The sequence below is a fragment of the Cucumis melo genome, chromosome 10 (assembly GCF_025177605.1).
Source record: "Cucumis melo cultivar AY chromosome 10, USDA_Cmelo_AY_1.0, whole genome shotgun sequence".
NCBI classification, from domain to species: Eukaryota; Viridiplantae; Streptophyta; class Magnoliopsida; order Cucurbitales; family Cucurbitaceae; genus Cucumis; species Cucumis melo.
Window position 1 is genome coordinate 7,576,048 of NC_066866.1, and position 23,024 is coordinate 7,599,071.

At 33.0% G+C, this 23,024-nt stretch overlaps 2 protein-coding genes across 4 annotated transcripts; one reads left to right on the forward strand and one right to left on the reverse strand.

Annotated features, from left to right (window-relative positions):
• Positions 1–366: 366 nt before the first annotated feature.
• Positions 367–4,494, reverse strand: LOC127151365 (26S proteasome regulatory subunit 7 homolog). Its single transcript, XM_051090936.1, has 8 exons — positions 4,491–4,494; positions 2,638–2,689; positions 2,512–2,524; positions 2,302–2,423; positions 1,497–1,529; positions 1,310–1,397; positions 561–671; positions 367–474 (listed from the first exon to the last, which is right to left on the reverse strand). Exons 1-8 carry the CDS (start codon positions 4,492–4,494, stop codon positions 367–369), a joined length of 531 nt encoding a protein of 176 aa, XP_050946893.1.
• A 3,429-nt stretch (positions 4,495–7,923) lies between these two features.
• On the forward strand, positions 7,924–22,209 carry LOC127151307 (uncharacterized). 3 transcript variants are annotated; one of them, XR_007824176.1, is made up of 6 exons: positions 7,924–8,307; positions 8,391–8,498; positions 14,673–15,280; positions 15,355–15,558; positions 15,646–15,735; positions 15,812–16,107. XR_007824176.1 is itself a non-coding variant. In XM_051090790.1 (4 exons), the coding sequence occupies exons 1-4, from the start codon at positions 15,487–15,489 to the stop codon at positions 22,124–22,126; spliced, it is 333 nt and encodes a 110-aa protein (XP_050946747.1). In that variant the 5' UTR covers positions 15,413–15,486; the 3' UTR covers positions 22,127–22,209. The 3 variants fall into 3 exon arrangements, 1 of the variants encoding a protein (XP_050946747.1); XM_051090790.1 differs by lacking the exons at positions 7,924–8,307; positions 8,391–8,498; positions 14,673–15,280 and adding an exon at positions 22,064–22,209 and having other exon boundaries at positions 15,413–15,558; positions 15,812–15,919; XR_007824177.1 differs by lacking the exons at positions 14,673–15,280; positions 15,355–15,558; positions 15,646–15,735; positions 15,812–16,107 and adding an exon at positions 8,895–9,324.
• The last annotated feature ends 815 nt before the right edge of the window (positions 22,210–23,024 follow it).

A 23,024-nucleotide genomic window follows, 5' to 3' on the forward strand; every position in this document is an offset into this window, starting at 1 on the left:
ATCTTTCACCCAGATGACCTGGAAAATAAAGTAAGATTGCAAGAAAGCATGGATGTCCTTCAAAACAACAGGTTTATTTATTGAGATATACGATAGCTGATGAGGGCCCTTCAAAGTATTTACTTTTCAAAGTTGGAATTGGCAGAGACACGTTTTAAAGTGTGCAATAAGGACTTAGAGAAGAAGCTTAGATTGGAGTGGAGAGTCTTTTAAACTGGTCTCACACGCAACAACCGCATTTAATTCCCAAAACAGGTTGGTTGTGGAAAACTGTGTCGCTGCCTTCATTTTCTTCTTGGTTTGAAAGTTTTAGTGTGGGATCAAACGGTAAAACTACTACTTCAAAGCAATCACAATGACATGTTCTTATTTGTCTTTCTTCATAACCTTTGCAATTGCCATCTCGAAATCTTCTTCTGTCACTTGAACCCTTCTTTCTCTTAGAGCAAACATTCCAACTTCTGTGCAAATAGCCTGAAAAGATGAAACAAGATTGACATTAAAGTTTGTTCACCTGAAGTAGAAAAAACAGGAATGTTTCGTGTAAAAATCTAACTGACCTTAACTTCAGCACCGGATGCACCATTCATCTTCTCAGCAATCCCTTTCAAGTCGATCCCTCGCATTGGATTCATTTTTCTCGAATGTATTTTTAAGATATCAAAATGAGACTGCATTACAGAAAATATACCATAAGGTCATCATAGTTAAAGAGAGTTGATACTAAAGGGCTACTACATAAACAATTCAAATTTTTGCCTATCAAATACAAAATTGAAGATTAATGACTTAATAAACCTACTTTAAAGTTTGGAGATCTATTTGAAACAAAATTTATAGACTAAACTTGTAATTTAACTTCTTTCATAAATAAGAACCTATATTTCAACTATGTTTTAGAAGTTAAGTTCTGAGTATTAAACTAAAATACATCTTTTAGGACTTAAAGTAATATATACTAAAGTTTTTAATTATATGGCTTGCACGAAAATGCATAACATCCATGGACTTTCAGCTCCATACATGCCACCATATTTATAAGGGTAACCTAAGATTTTTATGAAAGTTTGTGATTAGATTTGTCTCACTCCAGCTGTTCTTGTCCATTTTGACACTTCGAGAACATGTCAATCTTTGTGTAATCAATCTTCAATAATCAAGCTTCTTCTTTTAACAACCTATGAGAGGAAACTGAAAGATTGTTGTGAGAAGAAATGTAATCCTAATATGATATCTCTGAGAAAGCTGACCTACTAGGCTTTTGCAAGGCATTCAAATGCCAGCCTTTTGATGGCATAATGTCACTGACTTCATAAATGTCAAGAGCAGTAGACCCAAATGCTATAATTGTCATGTATGACTTTCTGATAACAAATAACTCGAGAATTTCATTTATTCTACACCAAAAAGAACTGAATTTTGAAAGAGAAAATCACCTTGTGCAATTCTTCATAGCTTAAATAGATGAATAGGAAGCATACTAAAATAGAATGAACCTCCTATGTATCTCTTTGATACTTCCATGATATCTGTAAGCAATTAAACCACAGTGAGCTCAAAGCCAAGTAACAACAACAACGAGTGTCATTAGATTGACGTTGTAGATACCTTCTTCTCTCAAAGACACCCCCAAGACCAAGGAATCAAGCCATTGGGTTTGCTTCCAGCTATTTTATAAAGCCCTCTAGACCATTCACTTACTATAAAACCAAAATCGAAAAAGGAAAAGTCATTTCTACGAGTTCCACCACAACAAAAGGAAGAGAGGGAGAATATCTCTTCTTTTTTTCAGTAGAATGACTTTTCTCTAATGAAAAAGATGAGTACGAAATTGTATTAGCTTAAGTCTGTGACAAGTCTTCAAACTCTCCATGAAGATTTCTACTTATGGAACATGACAAGAAAACATATTTTATAGCTCTCAGTTTCGTAAATACATCTCAAAATAAAGTTAAACTTTGATGACAACCATGGAGACCCAATAGCTGCCACATTAGTAACTATGAAAATCTAGTGAATATCTCTCAGATATTTTTCAAACACCTTAACTACAACAAAAAGGTTATACTAAGTTATGAAAAGTAATTTAAAATAAACAATCGTCAAAATAAAATCTCATGAAAATTTCTCATCAAAACTTTAAGATAAGAAAGTTATTTGCTATAGTAAGAACTGATAAATATAGCTACAAAACTAAGTTTAAGGTCAAATCTTATAAACATTACAACAATTAACTCCATCAAATTAACAAAACAAATTAAAGTCACTAAGTAAACCAAACAAATTAAAGACTTCACTTACATAAAAACCAACATAGTTATTACTTCATTTACACGGAGAAGTAAAAAGCCTTTAGAAACCTGAAACTTGTTTTCATTAGAGAGTTCATCAAGATATGCTAGAAAGGAATCAGCCAAAGTAGCCTACAAACCCCAAGAAAAGAATCTGAAAAATTAACAAACAAGATAAATGACAATATCTAAGATGCATTCAAAACAAGAAGCACCATACCAAGTCGAAAAGCCTAATGAAAGTATAAGAAATAAGTCAACTAGAGTTTACATACAACGTAGCAACTAAACTAAACTAGCATACAAAAGAAAAGTGTTGAAATCTAAACATAAGAAAGTTACAAACCATTTTCTATGCTTCGCTATAAGATTTATAAAGCTTCCCTGATCGTAAACATCTGAATATCAAATTTTCAATTTTCAGAGTTAAAGGAACATATGTGTATATTAAACCTAAAAGGATAAAACCACACATAAATGCTTTAACACAAAAGAACCGTGGCTGGGCACGAGGGACGATGACAACTGTATGTGAGGTGACTATTCGCCAGAGAAGAGAGGGTTGAAAGTGAGATTGAGAAGAGATGGAAGAAATTGATAAGGAGAGGGAAGAAATCATGTGGCGTGGCATCGTGAGAAAGAAAAGAGTAAAGTAAGGGAGAAGATACTTAAGTTTTTTTTTTTTTAAAAAAAATTAACTATACCTTTAATGTCGGTTTGAAACCGACATTAAAGCTCTCTCTTTAATGTCGGTTTAAAACCGACATTAAACATCCACATTTTAAAAAGCGACATTAAAGCTCCATTTCCATTTTTTCCAACCGAAATTAAAGACCATATTTCTTCTAGTGGCATTCTCCACGGGCTTAGTGCCTCTCTTTCTCTCCTGTAGTCGATGCCACCATCAGCCACCCCTTGCGGCGTTGGACTCGCCGGCCAACGTAACCTAGTCGACACCGGCGTTTAGGTCTTCCTCTTTGCTTGTCAGCCACGACGCCTTCAATCACAGCCACACCACATCGAACCCTTCGCGGGTCACACAAATTTAAAGTCTTTGGGTTCGATCAAGACATTCTGTTTGAGTCCCTCCAAGGATTTCGTTGTCATTCAAGTTGCCTATCACCTAACCATCGTTTTACAAGTCGAATCGCTGCCAACTTCGTTCTTTTCCAACTCTTTATCATCAGATCTAAGTTTTGGGGTAAATATTCTTTATTTTAGTTGGATTTCTTAATGAGTTTCTATTATTCATTAAGTTTCAACTTGGTTTTCACGATACCCATTACTTTTTAATGCTAAATTTGAATATTAATGGAGTTTGAGCCATTGTCCAGCGATTCAAAAGTTCAAAATTAGGCATTTTGACACCACTTTGGTAATTTTCTAAGCTTTTAGGAGCGGGTGTTGAGTACCCATTTAACTTCATTGATAGTATTGAATAGCTCATGGTGTTGTAAGCTAGATTTCGAAGTTAGAAGGTAGTATTGGTGTTGTCCATTGAAGTTTAGGTTACTTGGTTAACTTCTTGATAAGTTTTGGAGTAATTTTATTGAGTTCTTTTAGAGTTCTTCAATGCCCATTAAGTTTAAGCGTTAAAATTGAATGACTCATGATGGTGGATGCTTGTTTTTGAAGTAGAAAATCACTAGGTGCTATCCATTAGGATAAAAGCTACTTCAATAAGTGTTTAGTAAGATTTTGAGTAATTTTGGTAAGTTTAATGAATACCCATTTAATTGTAACATGAACTTGATATTACTCATATTCTTATGTAAGTAAGATTGAAGATTTGGAGGACTAAGAAACATTGATCAACACGTTTAAGATCGTTTTAGATAAGTTTTGGTAACTTCCTCAGTTTTGACTAGTTCGATTGATATTAATTTGTTAATGGATTTAAACCTCTTAGGCATCGTTATGTGATATATGAGCATAAGATTTTAAAATACAACTTAAATTTGGCTGCTTGTGGCGTTAGGAGTTTAAGTTGAGGTTAAGGGTCCAAAAGTGAAATTTTTAGGCTAAATTAAAGCATGTGGTGAATGTTGCAAGTTAAAAAGAAAAGTGGAAGTCGACCCATTGAATCTAAAAGACCCTAAACTAGTTGGAAAAGAATTTTAGAATGTTATACCGATAGTTTCTCACCGAAGAGGAATGAAGTTGTTAGGGAATGGGTAATGGATGCCCTTTGATGCTTACCCATCTACATCGCATCCTTTGGAGCTGATTTGCTCATGGATGTTGATTGAGGTATTGAAGAGCTGAAACCTTTAAACGATGAGGTACATGGCTTGGATGAAGTTGCAATTAGAGCATCATCAACAATTTTTGAAATGGGTTTCAGATTCAGATGGGTTCTGAGATTTGATGATGAATTTATGTTTAAAAGAGAAAAGGAGAAGCATTTGGAGAGAGGAGATGTGAGGCATTGCAAAATCGAAGGAGGCCGATTGTAAACGTTTTTGTCACAGGTTGCGGCACTGCGTAAACATTTTTGTTTCAACATTTTCGGCAAAGGCTAAGGCTACTGAATGGTTTTCATTTTTGTTAAAAAGGAAAGGCTCTTTAAGTTTCGTGAATAATTATTTCTTTATGTTTTAAAATTATACTTGACTTTTTTTTTCTGCATTAAGTGAATGTTAACTATATTTGACGTAAAAAAATGTCAAGTAAAATCTCCATTACACTTTACGTGAAAAAATCGTCGAGTAAAAGCTCCACTATACTTGATGCGAAGAAAATGTAAAGTTAAAGCTAATGTAAAATAGTTCGAAAAATTCCGTGAAATTTTTGCTTTTTTAAAACTATACTTGACGTTTTTTTAACATCAAGTAAATGTTCACTATACTTGACATCAAATAAAACGTCAAGTAAAATCTCCCTTATACTTAACTCGAAACAAACGTCAAGTAAAAGCTAATGTGAAATAGTTCGAAAAATTCTGTGAAAACTCCACTTTTTTTAAACTATACTTGACATTTTTTCTTTAAAGTGGTCAACACTTGATGTTTTTTTAATAAAAATTTCAAGTATTTAAAAATTGCTAGTGTCAAGTAAAGCAGATTTTGTAGTAGTGATATACTAATATGCGAAGAAAACTGAGGGTCATTGTTCATTGTTTCAGGCCAAATTGAAGTGGAGAAAGCGTATAACCACGGGGGATCGAGTTATTGACTGTGAATGGCTTATTTTCAAGCTTTTTTTTTATACTTATACATGTTATCTCATGATATTGCTTGGAAACTACCATGATTTACACTTTTTATGACCACATTTTTGTTTATGTTTAAATAATGTGTTTACACGTTATGATTTTAAGAATGTTTATGACTTGAATTTTATATAAGCGGGTTTGAAGTTCCTGTTTTCATTTACACTTAAACGATGTGTTTGTCCGTCTCGATTTTAAGAATGCGCATGGCTTGAATTCAAAGTTTGTATTTCAAGTTTTGATTATACTTGGTTTGAAATATATTTAATCGATGTTTATGGTGAACGAGAAGGTGATTTCCCCAAGGCTACGTGAATTTGTTTCCATAGCGCCACCTATAGTTGCAGGGGGTTCCATGGCTAAAAGAGGTTGTGACCAGAGATCCGAGAACCTAAGTCTTGGTGAGGATGTGGATGGAGGATTGTGATATGGCTTTGAGCCTACCATAACCCATAGTCGGTGGCTCTATGTGCACATAGGAGAGATATGGATGTTGTTAACTGTGGTAGGTGCTAAGTATGCGTGATCTTTGTTTGGCCGCGTGTTTCCTTGTGGATGTGGATCACGTGTGAGATATTCCAGGTCGTTTATTTAGTATGCTATAATGGCTGGATTGGATGGATGTTGTTACTGTGGTAGGTGTTAACTATGTGTGAGCTCTATTTGGCTGTGTGTTTCCTTGTAGATATAGATCACGTATGAGCTATTCCGGACTGTATATTTAGTATGCTATCATGGTTGGATTGGATGGAGGTTGCTATCATGGCGATGAATTTGTCAATCACGTTGATATCCCTATTGTCAAGAATTCAGGTTCCAATGGAAGAAAGAAGTGAATTTGTCACTTCTGAGGGAGATCTAAACTTATACGTCTCTTATGTGATATGTTCCATAATCTCTACCACATAAATGGATCCAACGCTAGAAAAAGTAAGCTGAATATGTATTCTCGCACGGAATGGAGACCAAAAGGCTATTGGAATCTTAACAAATGCAAGATTGCTCTCACATCTATTCATAATTCAAAATCTACTAACTGGTATTTTGACAGTGGATGCTCGCATCACATTACAGGGAATGCTATGTTTTTCTCTGAGTTAAATGAATGCCAGCAGGGTCTGTTATGTTTGGTGATGGTGTGAAAGGAAAAAGCATTGGAAAATGAGTTATAGATCAATCAGGATTTCCATATCTACATGATGTTCAAATTTGATTAGCATCAGCAAATTACGTGATCAAGGATATTCTGTCAGTTTTAATATAGACAAGTGAAAAGTGATAGATAGAAAAAATCAAGTTATCATTGATGGTACAAGGTTATCAGATAACTGTTATCACTAGAACTCTAAGATGGATGTGTGCAATTTTTCAAAAACTGATAAGGCTAATTTATGGCACAAAAGATTAGGTTACATCGGTAGTTCGTCAATCTCTAAAACCATTAATACTGATGCCATTCTAGGGATTCATGTATTAAAATTTAATTCACACAAATGTTGCTCAGGTTGTCCTACAAAGAAATAGATTAAATCTTCATATAAAGCTACGTATCACCATACAACCACTCGCATACTTGAACTCTTACATATAGATCTAATGGGACAAATGCAAGTTGAAAGCCTTGGTGCCAAGCAGTATGCCTTTGTATGTGTAGATGATTTCTCTCGTTGTACATGAATAAAGTTTGTTCAAGAAAAATCAGAGACATTCAAAGTTTATCGTGCCTTGTGTTTACAGCTTCAATGTGAAAATGGTAGAGGCATTATTCGTATTAGGAGTGATCATGGTCGAGAGTTCCAAAATAGCAACTTTAATGATTTCTGTAAATCTGAAGGTATTCTCCATGAATTCTATTCTCCTTTGACACCACAACAAAATGAGTTGTAGAGCCAAAGAATAGAACATTATAGAAGATGGTTGAGACATCATTTGCTGGTTGTCACATACATAACTGAGTCACATTATGACCTAGAATATCCTCTACAAACTATGAACTGTGAAATGGAAAACCCAATGTTAAATACTCCCATATTTTTGGAAGCACATGTTATATCCTAAGTGATAGGGAAGATCACCGTAAATGCGATTCAAAGTCTCACAGAGGACTATATCTCGACTATTAATGTTATTGTCAACGATCACAGATATACAAACAAAGGTCATTTAGATGATGGTGATGGTCTACTATAGCTTGATTCTCCTCAGACAAACAATCCTGCTAGCTCAAAAAACTTTTCTCTAACGAAGGAAACATCACCAACTAAGTCTTTAGACACTACAAGAAATAAGACTTTTAATAGCCTTGGAAGATAGCCCATTTTAAATTGGGCTATTGAAAAAAAGTGAAAAAATAAAAAACTTAATTTAAGCCCGCCCAATTTTTCACCTTTCCCGACCCCCCTTCTTTTTGCACACTCTTTCTCCATTTCACACTCGCGATAGCTACTCCATGTTCTACTGTGATCTCCCTCTCCTCTCTTCATTGTTCAAAACACGTAAAACACATTATTGTTGTTTGTGAGTTCGTCGTCTCTCTATCATCTGATGTTGTCTTCGTCCATCGTCACTCTCCTTTTTGTCGTTCAATCGGCCACCGAAACGTAACCGGCCTATTCGTCATTCAACCGGCCACTGAAATGTAATCGGCCTGTTTGTCGTTGTCATCAAAGCCTAACGGCCACGTTGTTCGTCATTCAACCGAAACCCACGCCAAAACAATACTTTTTGACGATACCAGATTTTTGTTCATCGTTCAACTGAAACCCATTTTTGCGTTTTTCGAATCAAGGATGTGGGTCGTTTAAAGTAATTTTTCCATCTATTCATTTCTCTTAATAATACTTCTTGGATTTTCACTATTTCTAAGAATAGAAGTCTTGTGGTTTTAGATTCTGCCAATATACCATCGTCTTCAAATATTTATTCTTCTTCTTCAGCAACCAACAACACAATCGTGGGTTATACCTCGTGGAACTCCCCTTTTGATCCATCTACAGGTAATTTTACATTTTGTTGGATGTTCGTAATATTTCTGAAGTTGTGATTTTGAATATTGGTAAAACTTATTGGAGATCTGGTCCATGGTACTGAGCTAGACATTTCATCAAACATCAGAAATAACAGAGAAATACTTACTTTCAGACATGCATGTGTTGAAAGTTATTGGCAATCTTTCATACTCTTTGTTTTCATATTTCTTTGAAAAGAATACTTTAATTTTTAGTCCAAGTTTAAAAATAAAATCTATTCTTTTTCGTGTTTTAGTTTGGGTGTTTTAAAAATATTAATATTTAATGAATATAACCAAAACTTACGAGTAGAATTAGTGTATGATTAATCTTTTAAATTGAAAAAATGACGTGATTATCAAATAGGGTTGAAATTTTTAACAGGTCTATGGTTTGGTTTGAATTCTCTAGCACTAAAGTCAGAAATGGTATGCTGAATGGGAATCAGTAAGTGTGCATATAAGATATGTGTGAAGAAGATGGTCTGTTTTTGCAATGATTTCGTACTTGGTTGTATTTATCATTGTTAGGAAATAGTTTTGGGATAACCATTGTCCTGAGCTGGAGAGTATTTGACTCTATTTTTCAAACTTTTTGATTGAATTTAAAGGTGCTATATCTGTTGACTAATGCACCAATATGACGTTTTTGTTATCTCTTTCTCTATTGATAAGGCTAAGGGTAGAGGGTTATCTCCCTTTCTCATGTTCGTTGTAGTTAAAATGTATTTGGTATACTACCTTATGCAAACAGTTTTGGAGGAGTCTTTCATTATTCATACTCCTTATTATGAATATTTTACAACTTATGTTTACGCTGTTTTTGGTTTTTCGATCTTATTGTTTCTAAAAAAGATGGGAATTCAGTTTGATGAATTTACTTGCCAGAATCTGCCTATGATTTATACAAAAGTTCATTGTTAGTTGGAAGTAGTAGTGAAATGAACATAATCTATTTCTGCATTATCAAGTGGTGTCATATCGAAAGATATTGTTCATTTTGTAGGACTGAATAATAAAGATTGTGACTTTTCCAAAGGAAATATCAAAATAAAAATCTTAAATAAGAATCTTTGTTCTTTGTTTCTTCTTTTCCATGAAAATGTTTTCGAGTCTAAGCATTTGGCTGAAATATATGTATCATTGGGAAAAACTACAAATCACAAGTGCACTATTACGTCAAACATACTAGCATTAGGTTTGGAATAATTTGCTAAAAAATTTCCTTTTTTTTTTCTCTAGGTAATATGAAATTATTAGTTCGTACATGTGCGCATAGATAATAAGTTCCCAAAATCTTTTATTTTTTTTAACTATAATAAGATATGGAACAAGATAAGTTATTGTCTTGTTCAAAAATTGATGCTTCTCTTTGCTTGCTAGTCGTTGGAAAATTGCAATTCAACTACTCTCTTTCTCCCATTTTTATAGTAGCCAGCTCCCTTTGATGTCATGAACTTGTGTTTTTATTTGTTCCTCTTGCAAAACTTGTTGGAGAAAACACCATATTCTAAGAGAAACTAAAGTATTGATAATTAAAACTTAAACTGATATTTATCATCATATATTAATCTCATACAAACGTATTGATAATTGATGAGATTAATATCTTTACAGTTGCAGTAAAGTGACTATACGAGAATAATATTGGGTACAAAAATGTTCAACAATGATTGGGTACATTTAAATAGGTATGAAACTAACTAACATTTAATATTGAGTTAACCTCTAATGCATATTTAACTAAATTAACTTTATTTAAAAGTACTACTAATGAGTATATGGAAGGAGCATGGGATTTTTTGCAAGAAGTGAAGAAAAGGAAGCTAAATGCCACTAAATTTTTATGCCCATGTAAAGATTGTAGAAACATGGCGCGTTATGATTTTCAAATCATATATGAGCACTTGGTCATTAAGGGAATGAATCCTACATTAATTTTTGGTACCATCATGGGGAAGTTTGTGAAGGAGATGAAATGGAGAATGAAGTTGATGATAGTTTTATGTGTGAAGCAACGAACTTCTATAAGAGCACATATATGGGAGAAGAGGATATCATTCATGACAATTCTACATCAAGGAAGGAAAATAATTTTTCTCAAAAGGTGGAAGAGGCAAATACGCCATTGTATGGTGGTTGCACGAAGTATACAAAGATGTCAGCAATTGTAACATTGTACAAACTGAAAACTTTTAATGGTTGGTCAGATACAAGATTCACTAACCTTTTGGGGTTTTTGCATGACATGCTCTGAATGGACAATGTTATTTTAATATCTATTTATGAAGTTAGAAAATAATTTAAGGAATTTGATTTAGGTTACCAAACAATTCATGCATGTGTTAAAAGATTGTTGCTTATTTAGAAATGAGAATGAAAAGTTAGAAAATTGTCCTCATTGTGCGAGTTCAAGATGGAAGATTGATGAACGAACAAACCAAATCAAACAAGGTGTGCTCGCCAAGATATTGAGATACTTTCCTATCATTCCACGACATAAACAGATGTTTAAAATACATGAAGTTAGTGAAAGTTTACATTGGCATTGGAGCCATAAAAGTACTGATGGAAAGATCAGACATCCCGTTGACTCTGTTGCATGGGAAACAATTGATAAAAAATGGCCTGAGTTTTCAATGGATCCACGTAATCTTAGGTTGGGCCTTGCTACCGATGGTTTTAACCCATTCTCCAATTTAAGTAGTCGGTATAGTTTTTGGTCGGTCATGTTTGTTACTTACAATCTTCCTCCTTGGTTATGCATGAAAAAAGAAAACATGTTGACACTGTTGATTCCTGGTCCTAGACAACCCGAAAATGATATTGATGTATATCTACAATCCCTTGTGGAAGATTTAGAACAACTATGGAAATGAATACAAGTTTATGATATTGTAGATAACTCACATTTTAATTTGAGATCAATTCTTATGTGGACTATAAATGATTTTCCAGCATATGAAAATCTTGCTGGATGCACTACAAAAGGTAATTATGCATGCCCAACATGTGGAGATAGTACTCATTCTTATTGGTTGAAACATAGTAAAATATTTGCATATATAGGTCATAGACGATTCTTAACAAGGGCTCATCCATAACGAAGAAAAAAAGCATTGTTTAATGGTAGAATAGAAGAAGAGTTACCTCCCAAAATAGCTACAAGTAGTGCAATTTATGTCCAACTTCAAAATTTTGATAATTGTTGGTGAAAACGTGAAAAGAAAAAGGGCAAAAGTCATAAAGAATCGTCAAATCAAAGGTGGAAGAAGCGATCGATTTTCTTCGATCTACCATATTGAAAGGTAAACCAACTTTAATTTTATGATATATCTTATTACATTTTGAATTAGTATGGTTTGAACTACGTCATAAACAATTTGAAACTTTGATTGTCTAGGAATTACCAATACGACACAACTTGGATGTCATGCACGTGGAGAAAAATGTATGTGAGAGTATTATAGGTATGTTATTAGATATAAATGGAAAGTCAAGAGATGGGATTAATGCAAGAAAATACTTACAACTTTTGAAAATTCGTCTTGACCAGTATCCTCAAGACCGTGGAGGAAGAACTTATCTACCTCAGGCTCCACACACATTGTTGAAGTTCGAGAAGGAATTATTTTGTTCAAGGTTGTACAAACTGAAGTTGTCTAACGAATACAGTTCAAACATTTCAAAGTGTGTATCATTAGATGAATGCAAAGTGATGGGCTTGAAGTCTCATGATTATCATGTATTGATGCAACAACTTTTATTAGTGTTGTATAGAGGTTTGCTCCCAAAAGGTTCAAGACATGCAATATACAGGCCATGCTCATATTTTAATAGACTTTGCCAACGTATAATTAATAGAGAGGTTATGTTGGATCTTGAAAAAGAAGTGGTGGACATTTTATGTCTTCTTGAAAGGTACTTTCCTCCGTCATTTTTTGACATAATGACACATTTGGTAATTCATTTGGGTCACAAAGCTTGCATATGTGGACCAATTCAATTTCGTTGGATGTACCCATTTGAAAGGTACATGTCTTTGGTCTATTGATAATTATGATTTTTGGCGTACTAATAACATTTATTTTAGATACATGAAGGTATTGAAAGGTTATGTACGAAATAAAGCACGACCAGAAGGGTGCATTACAACATGTTACTTAGCTGATGAATGTGTTGACTTTTCAAACAAGTATTTTAAACAATCAGTTGAAGTAGCGAATAGTCAACAACGTAATGAAGAATACCAAAACGATGTCATCTTAGAGGGTCATCCTATATCTTCTGGAACTTCAATTGAACTATCTGATGATATACTTGAAAATGCACATCGATATGTCTTATTCAACACATCGGAGGTGGAACCATTTATAGAGTGAGATATAACCCTAAACAATATTATTTAATACTGTAATTTAAGTCTATTAATGATAGTTTATTGGGACAGGATGCATATGAATGAACTCATTGTTTTAGATAAGAGACTAGAAAAAGATTCCAATCTACTTTGGAAGATTCATACGGAACAATTTCCATTATGGTCGAAGTCTAAGGTGATACTAACTAATTTGTAAACATCCTATCAAACACTGGATATATGAAACTGTAAGATACTTTAACTAACAGGTAGATATGTTTATTCTTATCAAATTGAATTAGATTCATCCTTTGAAGGTTACTCTGACTTGTTAAAATGGCTTACGAATGGACCAAGAAAGAATACGATGTCTTACACTGGGTACATTATAAATGGGAAAAGATTTCACACAAAGAATGTTGAAAAATCAACTCAGAATAGTGGTGTTGTTGTAGATGCTACAACATTATGTAGATCTAGTGCCAAAGATTAATCTCAAGTTATGGATGTAGTTGCTTATTACGGAGTGTTACAAGAAATAATCTTGTTAAACTATTATGTCTACCAGCTTCCAATCTTCAAATGTGATTGGGAAAATGTTCGCAATGGAGTAAAAGTTGAGGAAGGATTCGTTCTTGTTAACTTACATCAAAGTCAAAGCAAGTTTGTACGAGAGCCTTTCATACTCGTCTCCCAAGCCAAACAAGTGTTTTATGCTAGAGAAAAGGACACTTCAAATTGGTATGTTGTATTAAAAGCACCACCGAGAGGGTTTCATGACTTGGAAATGTACGATGAGAATTAGGATGATACTTTGGTTAGTAATGAAAACATAAGTAATGCGGTTGAAGATGTTGATGAAAGTGACGAGCTTACGTATGCAAGACAAGATTGTGAAGGTGTTTTTATTTGAGAATTAGTTTGAGAAGTAAACAAACTAACCTGCAGCAAGATACTATATATACACTTTTCTCTATATATGTGTTTTCATTTGAATTAGCCTCTTCGTTTATGTGAAATGTGAATCATCAGTAAGCACTATATTCTGTTTTATATCTAGTTATACTCCCTCTGTCTTTTTCTTTTTATGTATTTTCATATGACTTATGTATATTATCATATGACTTATGATAAATCAGTTATATTTATCTGAAACATGGCAGTGTATTATTGCACTCTCACTGGGTAGGGTTACATAATACATAGCTGTAATCTAGTCTGCATCTACCTTTTCTCTATGCTTTCAATTTAAAAAATTTATTTAAAATTTTCTTAACAAACAAATCAATTCCTACTGTTTCCTTTTAGTTCTTTAGGGTCCCTGTATTTGAAAATTAAACACTTTTAAAAAGCTATTAATTTTTCTAGGGACTCCATTAATGACACTGTTCTCACCTAGAAAAGCATATTATAAATTAAATATGGATATTGGGAAAGGATGAAGAGATAGAGTTCTAGATAAAAGGGTCCCTCCCTCCATACACCAAATCCTAATTAAAGAAGCAAAGGCCAAATGGATATTAAGGTTTGCAAAATACTTCATATGAATTATGGAGATGGAGACAAAGGCTATGTCAAAAAACTCCTTACTTCAGGTCTTTCACTCTTTTCTAAAAACATATATTTGTGTGCTTCCATTTCATCTCATCATTATATTTGTGTTACTTTTTCACCATTTCAATCCAACATAGTTTGCCAAAGGTCAGTTAATACTTTTACTCGCAATCCATTGTTTGCTTATTCCCAATGCTTGTTTACATATGTTATTTCATTTCCTTAATCATAAGTTATTTTCTATTCAAGTCCTTTAGGTTGAAATGGAGAGAGGTTTACAAGATACCGTGGGACTAAAAGTAAAAGGAAAGAGAAGGTCTACACGAAGGAAGCTTATTGACGATAGTCTACTTATTCCAAATGAGCAAAACAAGGAAAGTTTATCACCCAAGCCTAGTGAGAAGATAGTTGAAGGTAATCCTATATTACACTCACCAACTGCTCGAACAAGATTAACAATTCATAGGCAAGCAACAACTTCTATCGTGAATGAGAAGCCATTGCCTAATAAGAAGCCAGTTCAAGATCATGTTGTAAATGAAGAACCTCCATTGGAAAAGACAATTTTTCCTAGTGAGAAGGCGCTTGAAGATCATGTTGTCAATGAAGAACCCCCATTTGAAACGATGCCTTTGCCAAAAAAGACAAGAGGACCTACAAAAATGAAGAGAATAGCCATTGAAAAACAATCAAGAGTGGACACTTTTTTCAATGAATATGGACAACTCATTGGTGATGAATTGGTAGGATTGGCCTCTTTTCTTGGACCACTAGTGAGGGAGGTTGTACCAGTGAATCTTGAGAATTGGCTAAAACTACCAACAAGATTGAAAGTCGTGTTATGAAAATCTATCCAGGTATTAATTTACTTTATTTTTCTCTAATAAGAATAAGTTGGTTGCTTTTCATTTCTAACTCTTTTATACTTCAGTCAAGGTACAATGTGGAAGATTGGCAAAAAAAGTTTTTCTTACAAAAGATAGGTAGATTATAAAGGGCTGGAAAATTTCGTTTAGTAAAATAAATTCGAGATGCCTCAACAAAGGATGCAATTTTGAAGTTGATGCCTGATAATTTGCAATCTGTAGATGATTGGATGGATTTTGTGAGTGACAAGACTAGTGCAAACTTCAAGGTATGTAAATCTCTACTTAAAAACATATACAGTTACATTTGATTATTATTAATTTGTGTGAAGTTTGAATGTCTTTTATTTGAGTAGTTGAAAAGTGAAAAGTACAAAGCCATGAAGAAAAAACAACTCCCACATACATATAGTAGAAAAGGGTATGCTCGTTTGGCTGAAGAGATGGTAAAGTTCGTTACTATACTTCAATTTTGCTTCCATATCGTATATGTGGTTTCATTGTATAAATCTCACTTTGTAGAGAAAAATTAGTTCAGATCCATCTTCGGTCACAAGGGTTGCATTATGGACTAAAGCACACAAAAGGAAGGATGGAAAACCGGTGAATTCACAAGTTGCCGAGACACTTGTATGTCTTCTTTGCAATTTATGTTCTTGTTCTTAGACTTTATTATCGTTGTAACCTTGTTGAATCTTGCTATCTTTGATTATATATGTTGTTGGGTCTTTCTGTGTGCAGGAATCTTTAGTTTTATGAGATTTATTTCTGTGTGCATGATGCTTTGTTCTTCCTCTGATTAGTTATTAAATACAGTATTGAATATTTTGACTTTCTACTACTGCTGCTAATACTACAATTTGAGAGAAAGCTAAGTTAATACCTACAGCAAAAATTCCCACTTAGATCATGGGAACAAAAAGGTAGGACTTTACTTACTTAGACTACTTGGTTATAAACAAAGGGGAGTGTCCAAGTACATCAAATAACTTAGTTTGTCTTGTAGTTTGGTCACCTACTATATCTCAATATATTTGATCATGTATTTTAGGAATCTAGAAAATGGTGGTTTCATTACACTTAACGAAGAGAGTATGGTAACTTTTGTGAGACATTTAGATACAAATACAATCCATCTTATCAAAATTTTGGTTGAAAAATATTCAAGAAAGTGCATATTTGAAATTACTTTTTAAGTGCTAACAAGCTTAGCTTGTGCAAAAATTTGGACCGAATATCAAAACTCTATTGCTCTAACTAACTTTTATCAAATAGTATGGATTAAAGTACCTGTCTCTGCAACTGTTCAAGTCTTAACTTCTCTGCATTTGCTAACTCCATTTAACTGATGTGGTCTAAACCTTGAGTCAGTTGGAGGCAGTATCTCCATCAAACCTGCTGTGAGTTCGTTCAAGGATATTGTAACGACCAAACTCTTTATACTAAGCTGAGGTCATTACTAAAAAGAAACAATGACAAGAGACACTTTTTTTGAAGCGAGGGAAGACTAAATTTTCTTTAAAAACAGAATATTAAAACACTGAAACATAAACGCCGAAGCAAAACTGAGTCCCCATATGGCATGTCACGGATCCTTCTCTGTCGCTCGCCAGCTTTCCTCTACCTTTACCTTCACCTGAAATGTTAAACATAGAAAGAGTGAGTATAAACATATACTCAGCAAGGGACCCACTACTAGTCCCGCTAGGTGTTTATTAACTTCCCATTAGAGTCCTGAAAAAGGTACCCAATAACTGGCACGTTCCCGAACACGTGCAACATGCGCTCCCGTAGGAACAGAATCTGGTCTTCGACGTCCCGAGGGAGCACCTAGGACATACTGGTCTGTAGCGAACCCGGAGGAAACACTAAGACAATCGGGTTGCGAGCATCCCGTCGAATCACTCGAATCATATCTATATCCATGCTAGACTGGCAGTCCCGTCGGACTACGCAGTCCTAAATAGGTGGTGATCCCGAATGACACTCATGCAGGTACGACTCTAATAGACAAAGTTAACAGAACACCCTATCCATAGCATGTAGCACAACATAACATCATAACATGGCATGAGTATTAATCTTAACGTCCTTAATCATGTGATTAATATATCATGCATCAACATCAACAGTAATCAACAACATACTACCAGTTATTAACATGACTTCAGTCATCAATATCAATCAATATAATGAATTATGCATTTTAGCTACCATCAATGCATAATCATAATTACATGCGGTCTCTTAAATTCAGTTTGAAGGTCTAGTAGGAGAATCTCTTACCTGGAGATTTTAGCCAAACAAAGTACTCCCTATCTGACAGTAAAAAAAAGTCTCCAATTAACTTGATCCTAATCATAAAAGGAAAACTCAGTATCTTAATTAATGAAATCAGCAATTGGCTAACATCCAAAAATTTTCCCCAAATTAATTAACTTCTCAAACAAAAAGGGTTGAAACCAATTCAACCTTGATTGGGAAATATCCAAGATTTAGATCATAAAAAGTCTAGCCAATTGAACCTTTAAAGAAACCCAAAATAGATCCAAAATTAAATTAATAAACTATTAATTTAATTTCATTAGCTTACCAAGGTTACTCAGATGGAGGTTGAAAAATCCTCTTATCCTTGATGGAAAAAAATTCATCACTTTAAATCCTCAAGCTTCCAAAGAGACCAATCTTAACTTCAACTGAGGCGGCGACAGTAGAGGGTTATCTTAGAGAAGAAGATGAAGAACCTTTTTCTTTTTCCTTTACTTTCTAACTTAAGCATTCAGATGTTATTTATAGACCCAAATAATAACAATAATATTTATTATTATTATTATTTCCTTTTCCTTTTCTTTTTAGGATATATATATATATATATATATATATATATATATATATATATATATATATATATCTTTATTCCCATTATCTCTCTTAAATAAATGCCTTAATGCACAAAATCTTAGTCATTTCTAACCATTAATAATAATAATAATAATAATAATAATGCTTCTTTATTATTATTATTATTTTTCTCTCACCAAAATCTACAACAAAAATATATATTTATTTAAATCACTATTCTCTCCAAAAATCTCAAATTCACTTAAATTCTCAATTAATTTAATCAATCAAATCTTTTCCAATAAATCAGTTATAACTTCCAACATGAATTATCTTAACCCAACCATAACAACTTCACTCCAGAATTAATATTTATCTTTCTACAGAATAATTAATCATCTTCCACAATAATTAATTATTATTCATCTTTCTCCAAAATATTTAATAATCTTCCACAATAATTAATTATTATTCATCTTTCTCCAAAATAATTAATAATCTACCACAATAATTAACTATTATTTATCTTTCTCCAAAATAATTAATTATCTTTCACAATAATTAATTATTATTTATCTTTCTTCCAAATAATTAATTATCTTCCACAATAATTAATTATTATTTATCTTTCTCCAAAATAATTAATTATCTTCCACAATAATTAATTATTATTTATCTTTCTCCAAAAATAATTAATTATCTTCCACAATAATTAATTATTATTTATCTTTTTACAAATAATTATATTTTCCCAAAATATAATTATTTTACTTTTTCTCCCTTACTAAATATCTTTTTTCCAAAACCGTCAAGTATACGTATACTTGACACTACAACACCGTCAAGTATAAGTATACTTGACCCTTAAAAACCATAAAGTATACGTCTACGTGACACTAAAACACTGTCAAGTATACGTTTACTTGACACTAAACCACCGTCAAGTATTCGTTTACTTGACACTAAAAAACCATCAAGTATACGTTTACTTGACACTGTATTAACGTCAAGTAATCCATCAAAGTTTACCTTTTATGTGTCAAGTAATGTTGTATAGTTGACGCCTTATACGTGTCATGTAAACATATACTTGACGTTTTTACATGTAAAGGAATATCGTATACTTGACATATATGTAACGTTATGTATAGTACTATTTATTAATATATATTAAATATACACAATTTTCATTTTCTGGTTCTTGCATTAGGTACATTTGTTTCAATAAAATAAAATTTTCAGAACCAGTATAGTTACGCAACAAGAAAATGACAAAATAATTAAGTAAACCAACAATAATTTCATTTGTTCTCACCAATGTCATCAACGATTACATAATTCCAATCCAAATATAGCCAACTAAAATTTCTTATCTGTGGCCTATTCCAAAATCAACAATAATAATAGCTACCTCTTATATAACCAATAATAATAGCTATCTTGTATACCAAAACTAAAGTCTCTATCCCCTTGCATCTATTACACCATCTATAAGTATAATGGCTATGAACAAAACGTTTACACAAAAAATATTATGGGCATTCTCTTATGTTAACCATTTACAAAATTAAGAAGAAGATCATATCTAGGTGTATCTATCATATGTACCGGGATAAAAATTCAGCCCACTCCACTCATACTTTATCCAATTCAAGCTGTGAGTACGAGTTTCTTGTATCAATCTATAAAGCATAAAAAGTCAAGTAGACACTTTGTTAAAAAAATAGTCATATTATAGTATTTATAACGTTACAATGTAAGTAGTTTAAAAACATACCGCATCAGTAATAATTCTTGTGTCCTTGCTCACGATTTCGCGCATGTATCTCATGACATAATATCCACATTCAACAGTTCCTACCTGTAAAGGACACTATAACACAAAACCAAATAAAAATGCATATTAAGTTATGTGCTAAATTAAAATTTAAATAAATTTATAAATATATTTACCTTTACCGCTTTCCAGAATGTTGTTTTTCTGGTCTTTTTCAAATTCTTCTGAGATTGGAAAATCGTCAAGGCCCTACATTTTCCAAAGTATAGTATAAATTAAAATGAACTAATTTCTTTAGTGATTAAAAATAAAGAAACATAAATATAGTTAGCTTACATATTCGTTACGTATTTAATATCATCTCGGAAGCTTGTTCTCAAGGAATCAAGATGGTACACCACATCATCATATGGATTAATAATTACTAATGACCAATGATCCCTAAATGAAATAAATATACAAGTAATTAGTATTTTCATACTAATGCAAGTTTAAATTGATAAAAATTATACTTACCCAGGATTATAAGGAGCAACAACCAATTGATCTTGTTTAGAAGTCATTAATCTACTACAAAGGTTTCGAGCTCTAATCTCTCGAGTACTATGGCCAGCTGAAATAAGAGATGGATCTACAAAAACGTACTTTGAAACCTTCTTTAAATCAATAATGAGTGAGTATAAGTACCTACAATAAATTGTGAATATATATATCATGAAGAAGTAACATTTAATTGCATACATCAACTTACTACTAACTAAAAAGTGTGAATATATATATCATGAAGAAGTAACATTTAGTTACGTAATATAAGCCACCATTGATAAAGTCTTAACTTTTTGCATGTTGCAAAAATCAATAACATCTTCTCGCAAAACATAACTCTTTCGAGATATACCAAATAACTCAAGAGGTAGTTGAAATGAAAAACTAGACCCATCAACCATTACCCTTTCAGCATATCTAAGAATATACTTCAATTGTATTGGTACATTTAATGGTTCACTAGTAACTTCCACCTCTTTTGTCATCGGCCTTGAAGATTTTACCTAACACAAGTAAGTAACAATCTAAGAACTCATATACGTAAAATTGTTTGCTTACAATCCACCTTCACATTTACCTCATTCCTTGTCATCGGCGTAGTAGCAATCATTTCCTCCTCTTTCACTTCCTCTTCTTCTTCAACCTTCTTCTTTGATGTAAGAGATACCGGTGGTACACTAGAAGCAATCCCTTTCTTCTCTTTTACTACATTTTCTAAAACTTTCTCCTAAAACCATCAATATTTTCAAAGCACAAGTAAATGATAGCTTCACTTTGATAAACAATTAATATTGTAACTTTGCTTTAGAAACAAACATTTTACCTTCTCTTGGACTTTGCTCTTGGAGCAACTACCATGTTCTGACGTTGGGATGCTTTGAACTTTTTGTTCCAACTCTCGAATACGTTTATGAAGTGCTTCATTTTCATCAATAATTTGTTGGGTTGTATCCACCTTGTTTGACTTTCTTGGCTTTGTTTGATTAAAATAAACAGTAGGTGTAATGAAACCACCCACACCACGTACTCGTCCGCCATATTCTGGAGTACCCAACGCTTGAGTCAATGCATCATTGGGTGATTCCTCATTGGGTGCTTTATCCAAAATCTCATCCTAAAAAAGATTAAATATGACCAGTAATACGTTAGAAGTATATTCATGTGATTTGGTGCAAATGTAGCATTGAGAATCTTACTATTTCATTGGCAACTTGTTGTACATCTTTGTTTATGTATCCTCCATCTTCTTTTGTCTGAGCTTTTTTCCACATATTAGCTCGTCCAAAATCTTATTCTTTAAAAGAACCCTTTTTCTGTATATCATTAAGCACACCATAGTTAAATTTTAGGATATTTGTAAAATACAACAACATTTTTAATTACCATATCCTCGGCAAGATTAGCATAGCCACGTCTTGACATATTATGAGTATATTTACTCCTCTTTCTTCGATCTTGTTGTTCCCTTCTCAGTTTCTATACAAATTTTACGTAAAAAGATTAAAATAAAAAACATGTGCTTTATACTATGATTGATTTGATTACAAGACAAAAGGTTAATACCTAAAATTCTGAAGACATTTTTGACCTAACAAACTCTTGCCAAACAGGTTTATCAATTATGCGAGCATACAACGAAGGTGGATCTATCAAGAGTTGTGGTTCATCCATAAAAGAGATAATATATTGAGTTGTCAACCAACTCTTGAATTGACGAAATGATGATGCACACAAGATCCAATGAAAGATTGAAGCTTCTGCCCATTCTCCCCAATAGGTATTCCATTTTCATTGTATTCAACTACTGTTTTCTCCCCCGTACTCTTAATTCTTGTAACATCATGCATCAATGTTAGTCCTCTTGTTTTCTTCTTCTCGTTCTTTGATGCATCAACTTGTTTTAAGTGATCCGTATGTGCATTATCCAAACCTATTTCAACCTCGTCCAATCCAAGTGTTAAGTCCTCATCAGTTAGTAGCTCCATTGTATAAGAATGAATCTGAGAAAAAAATAAAGTTTAGTTAGCTAAGTATAAGATGCAACATATTCATACAAATTAATAAGTATAAACCTACCCAAACATTTACTCATTATTAATCCATGTGCCTTTACAATCAGCTCGTACATATGTTGGAGTATTTTCGTCTAAATCAAGTATAGATTCAATATCTATTGTAGCTTTAGGCATTCCTTGATAATTTAAAACTGTATCTCCAAGTTCGTCATCATTAATTGATCCGCAAAATCTCTTTGTGGTGGAGTAAGAACAATAGACCACCGACTATCACTTGGATCCTCAACAAGAAACACTTGTTTTGCTTGGGTTACAAATATAAAAGAATCATTCTAATGCCCTACTTTACTTAAGTCAACTAACACAAACCCAAGCTCGTCAGTTTTGATACCACCACTATTTTCAACCCAATCACATTTAAAAATGGCAACCTTAAATGAATTATAATTAAGTTCCCAAATCTCTTCTATCACGCCATAAAAGGACATTTCTCCGATTATAGGATTTTTATCTTTCGAGCTACATACTTGCATTGTTTTTGCAACTAAACTAACTC